The following is a 15,088-nucleotide window of genomic DNA, read 5'->3' as shown; positions in this document are numbered from 1 at the left end:
TCTGTTTGTCAGACTAATAGGGGAGGCATCGTGTTTGGCCCTCCCCGGGAAGTCATTCACAGCCTGCCATCCCCAAGACAACCTCCCACTTTACCAAGGGTCAGGCGTCCACCTCAGTGCGAGCAGTAACTGGGCTGGCCACAGGTGCAGACCACTTGGCCGACTCAAGGCTTGTGCTGGACATCCGTTGGATCCCCCTGGCCCACCCATAACAGTGATGCTCATCCAATGCAGCCTCAAGCTGTGTAACCGCAGCCATCACAGCCTAGAGCTGAGAGCAAAGTGTCACCAAGTCGGCTCTCATCTGCACACAGCAATCATAATCCCTATCCATACTGACGAACATGAAAAACTACATCTCACTGACAAACGAAGGACTATCGACAACACCTGCTATGGAACTCTACTGTGGGTGCTGTAGGAAGTGCAAGAAGTGTGTCTAATAAATCAGGTTAACACACTGAGATTCAAAAACTAAACTACCTACCAAAGCACACAGGTGAGTCTAAATAATTCACTCCAGATTAGGAACTTGTAATAAACCACAAAATCTATTTACTTTCTGACACAAGCGAAAACACGAGAACTGTGTTTATTCAATATTAAATTTGCACACAGAAAATCAAAAAATTTAACTACAAAAGCACACAGATGACACTATATAATTCGCTCCTGGTTATGAACTCATAAAATGTAAAAAAATCCTTGTTGCTGCTCTGTCCAGGCCAGTGGCTGCTGCCTGACTGGTTTTACGAAAATGGACGAAAATAAATAATAGTAGTACAGGTAACAACTCATGATATAGCCGAGGTACTTAGAGTCATCAATAGGAACATGAAACGTGACAAAAATTGATGTTGCTAGTTTTGGATGAATGTTTCTTCATAGATAATATAATTCTTACACACCTACACACATACTAACCAAATTACTGCAGCTCACAGAGTGAGGATTCATTGTGTGGAAGAGGTATTTAAAGACTGACATACATAAAAATGTAAAGGTCCTATAAAGATGTGATGTCTGTCCACTGGTTCTAACAATAATTTGGTTTAATGGTACTTTTTGAATGATACACTGTGTACTCATGTGGTGAATTCAATAGTTTCATGTAAAATTTCTGTGTTCATAATTTTGCTGCTTAGGCATTTCTTAATTAGTGGCTTAATCAGATAACCAAACAACTATTAAAATCAGAAAAAATAGGGCAATAAAAGTATAACATCAAATATGGGAAACAAACAAGGTTTGAATGATGAAAGTATTTAAAGATGTGGTAAAACTTATTGTGGATATTTTCTTAATTAGTAAGTTTTTGGAAAAGTTAAAGTGGTTGCTGAAACATGAAATTTTGACAATTCAACAACTATGTCAGTTTCCTCTGCTTTACTGATTAGTTCGTGACTTTCTTCTGGCTACATGGGATTGTAACAAATTCAATTACTGATGTATTTCCAATGAAGATGTTGTATTCAGAACTAACCACGCTGTGGGAATAACAGTTGTTATGTACAAAGTGGCTCCAGAATTGGGATGGCGAATTCACCCTGTTTTCAGCTTTGACGTGCTGCATACATCTTACTAAGCCATAAGCAGATGCATGAAACCATTCTGCAGGGCCGTACGGCTGTGAGCCACAACGCAACAGATGAGTTCATTCAAGCAGGCTGCCTGCAACAGTACACTCACAGAGCCACCACTGCTCCCACTGCAGCTGCACGAGGCCAACCAACCTCGCCTGTCTCCTCTGCCACCTTTGCACAAGGCCACGTCACAGGTATAATGACACAGCACCACCCTAACAATAGGCGTTGCCACTGTCTCACTGACCAACGCTGCCGTGCCTTTTACTGATCAACAAATGCAATTCGTGAGCTTTGCACCGCCAGGGTCCGACTCTGCCCAAGAGATGCCGCCTAAGACTTTTTGTTTGTTGCAATGTGTGTAGTTCAATGTGATGCCCACCAACAGTCCACAGTGACATCTGGAGTTGGATCCTGACATACAAGCAGTGGCGGCTACTGTGTAGAAGCACAAGAGCATGTGGACACCCAAACTTTCAACACCTTGCAGATTTATTGGTTAGTTTTCTTTGAATGCTGTTAAATGTGACATAGATGCTGTAATCTGAAAGATAAATCACTTACATCTACCACGCTACTGCTCTACTAGATTCCATGAAACTTGGCATCTGGGTTGCGAGCATACATTCAGTTGTGCACATCTTAAGGAGCTTTTGTGTATGCGCAACTCGTGTGATGTAATTGCCTTACAGGCCAAATATGTACCGATTTGATAAACAAAGTGGACGGTACACGATGTGCGCAGCTAGCCCCTGCCACTCAACTATAAGTTTACATCAGTGCCACCAGGTAGTGGCACACAGCGGCATAGATGATAGCACATGCCTCAGATATGCTAATTCACTCACTATATAGTAAAATTAGATTGGATGTCAGTATATGTCAAAGTTGTACTAACAGTAAACATATTTTGTATGTTTATGAATGAGTTATAGAATATTAAGTTACAAATTGTATCAAACTAATCCATTTGAGGCGGTGAGAATCATAAGGGCCTAAAGCACATCAGCGTTGATTGTGAGGCTGTAGCATTTATTCATGCTTCTGACACCTGTTCATCTTGTGGTGAGTCACTTTCATCTGTGCTGTAGACCCACAGTGTGGGTATAAACTGTCACAGAAAGCTGTCTCACTGGTTTCTTAAATGTGGGAGCAACAGCGGTGTGCTTTTGACCTTTGTGGCTCTCAGCACCTCATTTGTATTCTAGTCAAGTGACCCTGCTGGTAGACATTACTACTAATTGAAGCATTTCCACAAATAGCAGTTTGTGTTCGGTGTTGGTTGTTTACTGTGCAGGGATTGACTTTTGTACTCGGTGTAAAATTGAACTATGATGAATCTATTCTAAATGCTAACAGAAAAGTAAAGCTATGAGAACAGGTCGTGAGTCGTACTTGGGTAGCTCAGCTAGTAGAGCACGTGCCCGAAAAAGGCGAAGGTCCTGAGTTTGATTCTCGGTACAGCACACAGCTTTAATCTGCCAGGAAGTTTCACATCAGTGCTCAATTTGCTGATACACTTGGTATCCACGGTTGCAGGTGACACACAGGTTAACCTCACACCAATGGTAGGCATTGTGCATATTGAAGACACACTCAAGAGTGAATGCTGCTTCTTATGGCCATATTATGGTGTTCACAAAGTCAGCGGCAGCTTCCTGTTCTTTTTGGAACCATTAAAAGTATTCACAAAGCACGTTGCTAGTCCTACTGGTAACGTAAGGCCCTAACGAAATGTAATGGACCTGAATGAGGCGAGAATAATACTTGGTACTAATTTATGGTACCATTGGAGAAGGATATAAGAAAAACAGGTTTCGCATCTAGTAAATGAAGTGGTGCGAATTAATTCACGCCCACGACCTGGAAAGTGCTGCTTTAAAAGCTCACCAATCTTCTATTTCTGCGACTGTAGTATGTAAATGCAAATGTTTTCTAGAGGACGCGCTCCAGTTGTGGTTGACGATTAAGATGCCAGTTACCATACCACCTGGACTACATTTACTAAATTAAAAACATATGCCTCAAACCAGAATCAAACCACTGATCTCCTGCATGCTAACCCAAAACTCTATCCACTGCACCAACTACACAGGACAAGTAACATGTGCTGACAGAGGTATTTACCATACATGTGGTTACAGTGTTGCCAGATTGCCACCCTTTAACATCCTTTTTCTGCTGGATGTACTCGCTGGATGAAATTTTGTGAGGGACTTTTTTTTTCTATCGCTGACATGTAAGGAGTCGCGCTGCAAAGCCCGAGTGTGTGAATTTCGCTTCACCCTGTATAGTTCTCACCACTGTGTGATAGAGTGAAGTTATGTTCAAAGTTCATGGAATTTGAAAGCTTGTATTACAAAAGTGAAGACTACGAGCCTTCATTGTGTAGGAGACTGCCGTATTGTTTTGAAGAAATCTGCAGCTATGAGATCCCATTCTTCGCCAAACCAAACCACCTATTGTTTGACTGCTGCTGAATAAGAGCAACACAGCACCGCTCCATGATATTGCTCACCAAATAGGCACTGGCAGTGCTATTCAGTGTCTTTCGTGGACTCCATTTTTTCTAGGAAGGTATTGAAAACAGTTTCTCATTTCTCAAATTCAACTGTTCCACTGGTAGAATTAATGCAACCTTTATTCCACTGTATAAGAATCAGCTACTTGTACACCGTCCCGTACACTCTTCAGGTTTCAACTGTTTGTTGAAATTGGAATTTCACTCCCTACGTATACCGAATAATGCTACAAAATAGCAAACATCTATTCAGAGCTTTCTGTTAGTACATAACGAACCTAAATCTCAGTTCCCCCCACAGCTGAAAGGAACTTGTAATGCCATTATCTAAACATTTCTGTTATTTATGCTGAAATTTAACTTCTCTCTCCATGCACTCCCTACCTAATCAGTTCTTCTGGATACTAACAATACTGAATTGATGAAGTCCTTGAATTAGTTGATGTGACACGAGCACCACCAAATCTCACTAGCTTGGGCTACTGCCCATATTAAGACATTCTACAATATTTTACATAACTGAACTGTTCACGCAGTGGTTCCCGTGCTCATGCTACTTGCTACTTTAATGCCGAGAATGACTAGATACTGGTGTTTCAAGTGCAATTTTATGTAGTAGGACAGACATAGCCACTCCAGCTGATCACGTGCCGTGGCCAAGTTCCACTGTAAAAGTTATGACAGCTTTTATTTTATTGATTGGCGACTCCATGGAGTGTTCTGTGCACCACAACCAGATAATGGATATAATTGGAAGGACAAACGGCATTGGTCGTATTTTTTGTTGTTTTATTATCCGCAAAATCGATTTTCGGTTGCTTAGTGACCATCCTCAGTGCTGTAATATACAATTAAAATTTTTGGGCACTGGTAACAACAAGCTTAGAACAATCACATGTGCCTACAAATTTTAATTGTATATTACAGCACTGAGGATGGTCACTAAGTGACCGAAAATCGATTTTGCGGATAATAAAACAACAAAAAAATACGACCAATGCTGTTTGTCCCTCCAATTATAGCTTTTATTTTATTGTAATGTTGTGATCTCACTTGGGATCGTTTTCTTTAATTAAAACTATTACTTTGTATCTGTCCTATGAACTGCTTGGTTTTGAGACTTTCAAAGAGTAGTTATTATTATTATTATTATTCTTTCTTTTCTCAGACATTATGTCTGGTCAAAAATGGAAAGTGACGCGGACCTTGATGAAGCGTGGCTTCCTTTTAACTGTACGGTATATGTTATATTGCATTTAGGAACTTTCGGGTAATTGAACATGTATCAATAATTACGGATTTCTGTAGTTGTACGTATAAGTTTGGATGTAGCTGTATTGCATTGATGTACTGGCAGATATTGTGTGGTATGACTCCTGTAGTTGATAGTATAATTGGTATAATGTCAACTTTATCCCGATGCCACATGTCCTCGACTTCCTCAGCCAGTTGGATGTATTTTTCAATTTTTTCTCCTGTTTTCTTTTGTATATTTGTTGTATTGGGTATGGATATTTCGATTAGTTGTGTTAATTTCTTCTTTTTATTGGTGAGTATGATGTCAGGTTTGTTATGTGGTGTTGTTTTATTTGTTATAATGGTTCTGTTCCAGTATAATTTGTATTCATCATTCTCCAGTACATTTTGTGGTCCATACTTGTATGTGGGAACGTGTTGTTTTATAAGTTTATGCTGTAAGGCAAGGTGTTGATGTATTATTTTTGCTGCACTGTCATGTCTTCCGGGGCATTCTGTATTTGTTAGTATTGTACATCCGCTTGTGATGTGATCTACTGTTTCTATTTGTTGTTTGCAAAGTCTGCATTTATCTGTTGCGGTATTGGGATCTTTAATAATATGCTTACTGTAATATCTGGTGTTTATTGTTTGATCCTGTATTGCAATCATGAATCCTTCCGTCTCACTGTATATACAGCCTTTTCTTAGCCATGTGTTGGATGCGTCTTGATCGATGTGTGGCTGTGTTAGATGATACGGGTGCTTGCCATGTAGTGTTTTCTTTTTCCAATTTACTTTCTTCGTATCTGTTGATGTTATGTGATCTAAAGGGTTGTAGAATTAGTTATGAAATTGCAGTGGTGTAGCCGATGTATTTAAATGCGTGATTGTTGCTCGTTCTAGAAAGAATTTTCTTAAATTGTCTACCTGTCCATAATGTAGGTTTTTTTATGTCGATAAATCCCCTTCCTCCTTCCTTTCTACTTAATGTGAATCTTTCTGTTGCTGAATGTATGTGATGTATTCTATATTTGTGGCATTGTGATCGTGTAAGTGTATTGAGTGCTTCTAGGTCTGTGTTACTCCATTTCACTACCCAAATGAGTAGGTCAATATTGGTAGACCATAAGTATTTATAGCTTTTGTCTTGTTTCTTGCTGTCGGTTCTGTTTTGTTAGTCTTTATCTATATTTTTCTATTAGTTCTTCTTTAATATTTGTATTATCTATTCCTATTTTTTGTCTGTATCCTAGATATTTATAGGCATCTGTTTTTTCCATCGCTTCTATGCAGTCGCTGTGGTTATCCAATATGTAATCTTCTTGTTTAGTGTGTTTTCCCTTGAGTATGCTATTTTTCTTACATTTGTCTGTTCCAAAAGCCATATTTATATCATTGCTGAATACTTCTGTTATCTTTAGTAATTGGTTGGGTTGCTGATTTGTTGCTGCCAGTAGTTTTAGATCATCCATGTATAGCAAATGTGTGATTTTGTGAGTGTATGTTCCAGTAATATTGTATCCATAATTTGTATTATTTAGCATGTTGGATAGTGGGTTATTATTATTATTATTATTATTATTATTATTATTATTAGTATTATTATTATTATTATTATATTATCATTATTGTGTCAATCTGGTTGGTTGGTTAGTTGGTTTAAAGGCGGGAGAAGGGACCAAACTACGAGGTCATCGGTCCCTTGTTCCTAATAAAACAATGCCACAAGTGTGAGATAAAAGAGACAAAACATATAACACAAACTAGAAAGAAAGGAAAAGCCACAAGAATGAAGGGAAGGCAATGAACACTAAACGGAACAAAACCGGGCAAGGAAACAACAGAGAGATACTAGAAACAGAAGAGAGTAAAACATGCAAGCAGATTACAGTAGCTGACCAACCACGAGAATAAAAAGGGAAAGCCAGCCACTCTGCAACATATTAAAACATCCACCCTAAAAGCACTAGTGTGGAGGACACACAGGGACAAAGGACATGCGCTAAAAACTACATAGAAGTATAAAACCCACTCTCACAGATAAAACGTAAAACTAAAGCTGCTGTGGAGGCATTGTTGTCCAACACCGAAGGCAGGGTGCTGGGAAAGTTAAAAGTCTGCCGCAGAGCGGCTAAAAGTGGGCAGTCCAGCAAGAGGTGGACAACTGTCATTTGGGAGCCACAGCGACACTGAGGTGGGTCCTCGCAACGGAGTAGGTAATCATGTGTTAGCCATGTATGGCCAATGCGGAGCCGGCAGAGAACAACTGATTCCCTGCGAGAGGCCGACATGGAAGACTTCCACACATTCATATTCTCATTAATGACATGCAGTTTGTTGTGCATGCTATTATGTGCCATTCCGTCTCCCAAAGCTGGAAAACCCTGTGGTGTAAGACAAAACGCAGGTCAGCTTAGGAGATGCCTATCTCCAGAAGCGGTTTTCGCTCGCCTGTTTGGCCAGCCTGTCGGCAAGTTCGTTGCCGAAGATTCCAACGTGTCCTAGGATCCACGGCATAGGTGGACTCCTGAATGGACGCTACCAGAGGGTGGTGAGGAGCACAAGATATGGACGCCAGCTCTGCAGTGAAAACACTGCAGCCAACTGGCAACGAGTGCTGCTCAATATGTCCTCCATGAACATATGTGAAGCCTACGTGACCATCAGCCATTGAGCCGTGAGTGTAAACCACTTCAGAGCCCCAGAACACGTCAAGAATCGAGAGGAAGTGACAGCGGAGAGCGACGGGGTTAACAGAGTTCTTAAGGCAATGCAATAGGTCCAAATGAAGCTGCGGCCGAGGCATACACCATGGAAGCGTACATGAACGGACTGCAAATAGAGATGGTAAAGGGAAGGAATCCAGTTCGGAGAGAGGGGACCGCAAACCACAATCGTTAGCCCCGATCTGGGCTGCTGATGCGGGAGGTGGACTGCCGCGGGCATGAAAAGGAGATAGTAATTGGGATACTCAGGGGAACTATAAATGTGTGTTGCATAACTGGTGAGCAGTTGCGAATGTCTGATCTGCAGTGGAGTGACACCAGCCTCCACCAGTACGCTGGTCACTGGACTCGTCCTAAAATCCCCTGTCACTAATCAAACCTCACAGTGGTGCACAGGGTTGAGTAAATGCAATGCTGAAGGTGCTGCCGAATCATAAACCAAACTCCTATAGTCAATTCGGGATTGGACAAGGGCCCTGTAGAGCTGCAGCAGCGTACAGCGATCTGCACCCCAATTGGTGTTGCTCAGGCAACGGAGGGCATTGAGGTGCTGCCAGCACTTCTGCTTAAGCTGACGAAGATGAGGGACCCACATCAATCGAGTGTCAAAAACCAGTCCTAGGAATTGATATGTCTCCACTACAGTGAGTGAATCGTCATTAAGGTAAAGTGCAGGTTCTGGATGAACGGTACACCGTCAACAGAAGTGCATGACACACGACTTTCTGACTGTAAACTGGAAGCGGTGGGCTAGAGCCCATGACTGCGCCTTGTTGATGGCTCCCTGGAGGCACCACTCAGCAACAACAGTACTGGAGCAGCAGTAACAAATGCAGAAGTCGTCTGCATACAGACTGAGGGCCCAACAGCTGCTGCTAGGCTGTTAATGGCCACTAAAAATAGAGAGACACTCGATACACAGCCCTGCGAGACTCCATTCTCCTGGATATGGATGAAACTACGGGAGTCACCAACTTGGACATGTATAAGTACAGAGCAACAGGAAGTTTTGAATAAAAATCGGGAGTGGTCCTCAAAGACCCAATTCAAACAATGTGGCAAGGATATGATGTTGTCAAGTCGTGTCGTATGGTTTACGTAGGTCAAAAAAAGATGGCAATCAGGTGTTGCCATCTGGAAAAAGCTGTTCAGATAGTTGGGAGAAGTCCAGGGCTGCAAATTGATAAATCAATGGCCAAGTAACTACCATGAGCCACACTGAAATGTGTGGCGGCCCCAGTATTTAAGAGGCAGAGGTCGAACTGAGACAGTAAAGTTTCGACATCTCTGCATGGACCAGTAACCACGGTGCCACCCCACAAGGGGTTATGGACATTAGAATCTCCCAGAAGTAGGGTAGGTATAGGGAGTTGATCAATCAGTGCAGCTAATACATTCAGGGGTACTGCACCATCTGGAGGAAGATATACATTGCAGACAGTTATTTCCTATGTCTTCCTTACTCTGACAGCCACAGCTTCAAGAGGGGTTTGAAGGGGCACATGTTAATTACAGACTGAGTTTACAACATAAACGCAAACTCCACCTGAAACTAGATTATAGTCGCTACAGTTCCTGTAATATCCCTTATAGGCGCGGAGAGCAGGGGTCCGCATTGCTGGGAACCAGGTTTCCTGGAGGGAGCACGGGTCCGCATTGCTGGGAACCAGGTTTCCTGGAGGGAGCACATGTAAAGCTTAACAGTTGCCATAGCTCAGCCAGCAGGTGGAAAAAACAGTCGCAATTCCACTGGAGGATGACATCGTCAGACTGGGAAGGCATGGAACATTCAATGAGGCAGTTTATGCCACAGAGCCACCTGTTGCCACCGATTTATTGCCTGAGCAGTCTATATCCATTGTGTCTGAGGGTCTGGCGAGATCTAGGTCCTCAGCAGACGCCAAAATCTCCACCCCATCCTCAGCCGCAGAGCCTGTAGGTAGCGGTGGTGTGGGTGCCACCGCAATTTCCTTGGTCTTAGGGGTTTTCTTTTTGGATTTCTCTCATTGCTCCTTGGGTTTCTCTGGCTGGGAGGACTTCATTGGCTCAGCGAAAGAAGCTGAAGAAGACTTACGCTTCTCCTGCTTAGAAGTGGGGACGGATGTCTCTGATGGTTGGGGATGGGCGGGGGGGGGAGGGGGGGGGGGGGTTGCTCCAGAAGTAGGTGGTGCAGGAGCAACAGGGAGGGAAATGGCCCCCACCATCAAGGGGGCAGGTGTAGTCTTCCGGCTCTGAGAGGTGACCTGGGTTTGCGGAGCTCATGGTGCCAGAACTGTTTTAGCGGCGGTGTGAGACGATGCCATACACACAGGATGCAGGCGTTCAAATTTTCTCTTAAGCCTCAGTGTAGGTCAATCTATCAAGGGTCTTGTACTCCATGATTTGCCTTTCTTTTAGAGAATCCTGCAGTCAGGCGAGCAAGGCAAATGGTGCTCTTCACAGTTGACACAGATGGGAGGCGGGGCACATGGAGTATTGGGATGTGATGGGCGTCCACCATCTCGGCATGTGACGCTGGAAGTACAGCGGGAAGACATGGTCGAACTTCCAGCACTTGAAGCACTGCATCGGGGGAGGGATATAGGGCTTTACGTCACACCGGTAGACCATCGCCTTGACCTTCTCGGGCAATGTATCACCCTCAAAGGCCAAGATGAAGGCACTGGTGGCAACCTGATTATCCTTCGGACCCTGGTGGACACGCCGGGCGAAATGTACACCTCACCGCTCTAAATTGGTGAGCAGCTCTTCATTGGACTGCAAAAGAAGGTCTCTGTGAAATATGATACCCTGGACTCTATTTAAGCTCTTATGGGGCACGATGGTTACGGAAACATCCCCCAGCTTGTCACAAGCGAGTAACTCCCACGACTGGGCAGAGGATGCTGTTTTGATCAAGACTGACCCCGATCTCATTTTGGACAGGCCTTCCACCTTCCCGAACTTGTCCTCTAAATGCTCAACAAAAAACCAAGGCTTCATCGTCATGAAAGATTCCCCATCAGCTCTCAAACATACAAGGTACTGGGGTGAATAACATCTGCTGCCACCCTTGCCTGACGTTCCTCCAACGGTGTGGCCACGGAGGGGAACGATTTGAGATCATACTTCTGTGCATTGAATTGGAGCTCGTGATCGCTTAGAGACTACTGGTGTTTTACCACCAGCAAGAGATGATGAACTACGCTTCATAGTGTGTCATCCGTCCTGATGCCACCCACTCCGACCAGGGGGCCTCCCCACGGGCACCACCCAGCCGCAGTAAAGGACACCTGGCAGGATGGCCATTGACGGAGGTCCCGATGCCCCAGGGGGATGGGCATCTACCCCTCGGCATACGTGGGAAGTTAATGGCGCAGGCATCACAGGGCTACAACCAACAGGGTACATGGCGGCCCCACCACCAATGCAGAAATTGACACTGCATAGTGCATCGTGGAAAATGCACCCGGGGAGGTGACCTCGCCCGAGAGATGGAAAATGGGCAGGACTGCAATGCAACGATGAGAAAGTGGGCTAAAGATCTCAATGCACAATGGACACAATACACCTTGTAAGGCGCCCTTCCCAAATTGGCTTGCTCTTTGGAAAAATTTTGAAGAATGGAGGTCAAATCCTACAGGAGACCATCACATAAAGCCTGAAATGTGTGAAACTCCATTTAGTCGCCTCGTACGACAGGCAGGAATACCTCGGGCCTATTCTAACCCCTGGACCCGCAGGGGGGATTGTGTCCATTTGATGTTGTTTTACTATCATGGGTTATTCTTACCATCAATCTATTCAACTGATTTGGACTTTATCACCTCACTTGTGCAATCACATAAATTTGGATCGAAGGAATCATCCTAAAGGTGTTTGCTGTAAATGATGTATTTCTTGTTTATAAGACATACCAATAGAATGAGAAGCATCATTTTTTGCTGTCATCATTGTATAATTTTATTAGTCAAAGTTATTTCACTTCATACATCATTCTGGCTGATGCTCAGAAATATTTAATCAGGTAGCTGACATGGTTTGTTTGTTTGACTTTTATTGGGCCAATTAGATAGTTACAACATTACTTACAGGCCATAATCATTGGTGATGATGACCTCTAAATAAATATGACTTACAATGCTTCCATTTCCCCTGATTACAGCTAAAACAAACTGTTGTGTACCAAAATTCTGTTCCACGATTCCGATCTGCCTTCTCATCAGGTTGGCAAACAGTGCCACCTGGTTGGCTACCCAGTCACTGTAAGGACACTGGGCCCTGCCCTGTTCTAAAACTGACCAAACCCAGTCTGACGAGGAAGTGTTTCAATGTCAGCATTTTATTCTATTAAAAACTACATCTGGACCATTACCTTCTCTACTACTGCTACAAATCTAACCATCCCGACTTGTGCACATGTATCAATCCTTGTAGTACAAGCGTTCCAGTTGTTTGTACTCCTCAAAGCCATCTCTGAAACCAGCTCCAGCTACCTTTGTAATGCTGTCGCTGTCATAGTCCAGTGTCAATAACTGCAGTCAGACCATGGTGACATAACAATTATACTCAGATTCAAGGTCTTAGTTGTTAAATAAAGTTAAAATATTGTATTGTTAAATGAAGATCAAATATTGTTACCCCCTAGATTTACGGCCCCACTGCGATCATAAAGTTAAATGGCGATGAACTCTTTCAGAGAAAGGGGAGGAGATGTACAAGGTGCCCCAAATGCAAGTAATTTTCATTATTTAAATTTTACAAAGAGTCCACCTACATTGCCCATTGCCTTTCAGCTGATGTTGAGAGGGGAGGGAACGTACTAGATATACCCGGGCCCCAAATGCAAGTTCCCCCCCCCCATTGCCTTTCAGCTGATGTGACGACAATCGACAGGTTCATGTCAGAATAGACCAAATCATCGCCAGCAAAGCTCAAAGCTGCCTTGCCAGACAAATCAGTCATCAGATCACTCGACCCGTGAGACTGAAGGCTCCCGGAGCCATGACTGAAAAATCTCTCTCTCTCTCTCTCTCTCGTTCTGAGCTGCCACCTAGAGAGGATACTAAATGGCTTAGTTCATTCATCTTTGCATTTCACTCCTGCTTTCAGATGGGTCTGGGGCTACTGGAGTTATCTTCTCTCATCATCCTGGCAATCCTGGGATGTACAGTTAAATTAGGATGTATATAATAAGATTACCACATTTATTACGTAAATATGAATTTGGTATTTCTGTACATGCCACCATTGTGGAATTATTTGAAAGAAAAGAAATAAATACTACTAAAAAGAGCAGAATGGCAGTTGGATCAAATCCATGTTGTTACACTTCAAACTGTGCTCTCAGCCACAGTTTGGGAGAGGCCATTCAATGGAATGGACAGATGCTTGATAATCGTGCCCAAATAAAATACTGTGAAGAAGTTAAAGAGAGCTGCTACATGATATGGCTGTTTTCACATATGGCCATCCCTCTAATGGGAAAGGACCTCTCTATGATGGGAATGGAATAGGATGTGCTGGATGAGTGCCTGAGATGGGCCTTGCTCCTGGATGTTCCACGGGTTCCATGTGTTAAGAGACTGGGAGTTAAGATGGGATATATGGATGTACCAGGACATTTTATAGTTTGGATGAGCAGTGAATACCAATTTGGCAGGGACAGAAAGGATTGGAAGCTGGATGTTCATAATTTTATGACCAAGGTTGTTGTTAAGTTTCTACTGGATTATCAGTGGAATGCTCCTTTGCAGCTGATTTGTGGGGATGGTCACAACAGGATCAGTGCACGTGTGATATGTTGTATCCATATAATGTGGCAATCTGGGACAATACAGTCATGATGGATTTGTGTGAATGTGTATGTTTATTCTATTGATTCTGAAGGAGGATTTGTCTGAAAGCTAGCAATGTCATCAGCTTTACTACTCAGTGAACACAAGTAACTAATTTTTAAGTTATTTCCCCATTCATGATATATTCATGCCATTTAAATCTGTTTAATTATTAAAATAACCATCTCATGACATCAGTAGGAAATGCATTTTATGGGCAGGTGCTCTTGCAATTAGGCTGAGAAATTACAGAAGGAAATGGAACAGCTGCCAGCCAATGGCAACTAATTGTCATGAAACTAACAGTTTTTTGTCAAAATTTAATTGTGTTTTTCTGTAATCTTAAACAGACTTAATGCTTTATTTGAACTTCAAGATTACTAGGCGCAGCTCGCACAGATTAATCTTTGTAAGATGATGTGGGATCAGGCTTCAGTTATAATATGTATTTCAATTTGGGCTGCCACAAATTTCATAAGTTTTTGTGATTGGGATGAAATAATTTATTATTCATATATATAATTTTCTGGAAATCTAATTTAAAACTAATTCAAAACTGTACTATTCTTCAAAAATAGCAAGCTTTATTGCCCTTTACTCTATGCTATTCTACTAATCCTTTCAAAATGGCTGTAGTGTCAGGAAAAAATACACACTATAGGATTATGTAAAAAATTTACCTGCTGAATATAAAACACCTGAGCCACATATGTTGTTAATATAGTAATATTTTCTGGAGAATGTCCCTGTAGAATGAGGTGCCTGCAGAGGGCAACAAGGAAATCTCCTTCATGTGGGTTACGGTAGCTCTTTAAGCCAGGTACCTAAAACAAAAGAAAACTCCAGATGCCACAAATTCCTGCAATATTCTTACAAAGACATTCAACAAACATTTATTGGTTATTACAAAGAGCCGTTATCATTATCAATTGGTATTTCTCTATAAGAATGCCCTCAGCTTTGTGGTACAGTACTTAGAAGCCCTGCCTCTAGATCATGGGATCCCGGGTGTGACTCCCAGTCGGCTCAGAGATTTCCTTCATTTGGTAACTGTGCGTTTGTGCTGTCCTAATCATTTCATAACATCTCCATCACAACAATATGCAGCTTGCTGAAGAAACGTCAAATAGAAAGACTTGCACCAAGTGACCAAACAACCCTAGACATAGTCTCAAGGCCAATAATGCCTTATCACCATTTCAT

The 15,088-nt window shown here is 42.6% G+C and overlaps 1 protein-coding gene across 1 annotated transcript in view; it reads right to left on the bottom strand.

The window, feature by feature from the left end:
• Positions 1-15,088, bottom strand: part of LOC124799152 (NFX1-type zinc finger-containing protein 1-like) — a 146,515-nt gene that overhangs the window by 43,076 nt on the left and 88,351 nt on the right. The window contains exon 5 of the mRNA XM_047262689.1: positions 14,566-14,709. Coding sequence (XP_047118645.1) covers positions 14,566-14,709 — 144 coding nt within the window. The remainder of the gene's footprint in view (positions 1-14,565; positions 14,710-15,088) is intronic.

Source organism: Schistocerca piceifrons, chromosome 5 (genome assembly GCF_021461385.2).
Source record: "Schistocerca piceifrons isolate TAMUIC-IGC-003096 chromosome 5, iqSchPice1.1, whole genome shotgun sequence".
NCBI classification, from domain to species: Eukaryota; Metazoa; Arthropoda; class Insecta; order Orthoptera; family Acrididae; genus Schistocerca; species Schistocerca piceifrons.
Note: the sequence above shows the minus strand (reverse complement) of the source record. Positions and strands in the feature narration are given on the sequence as shown.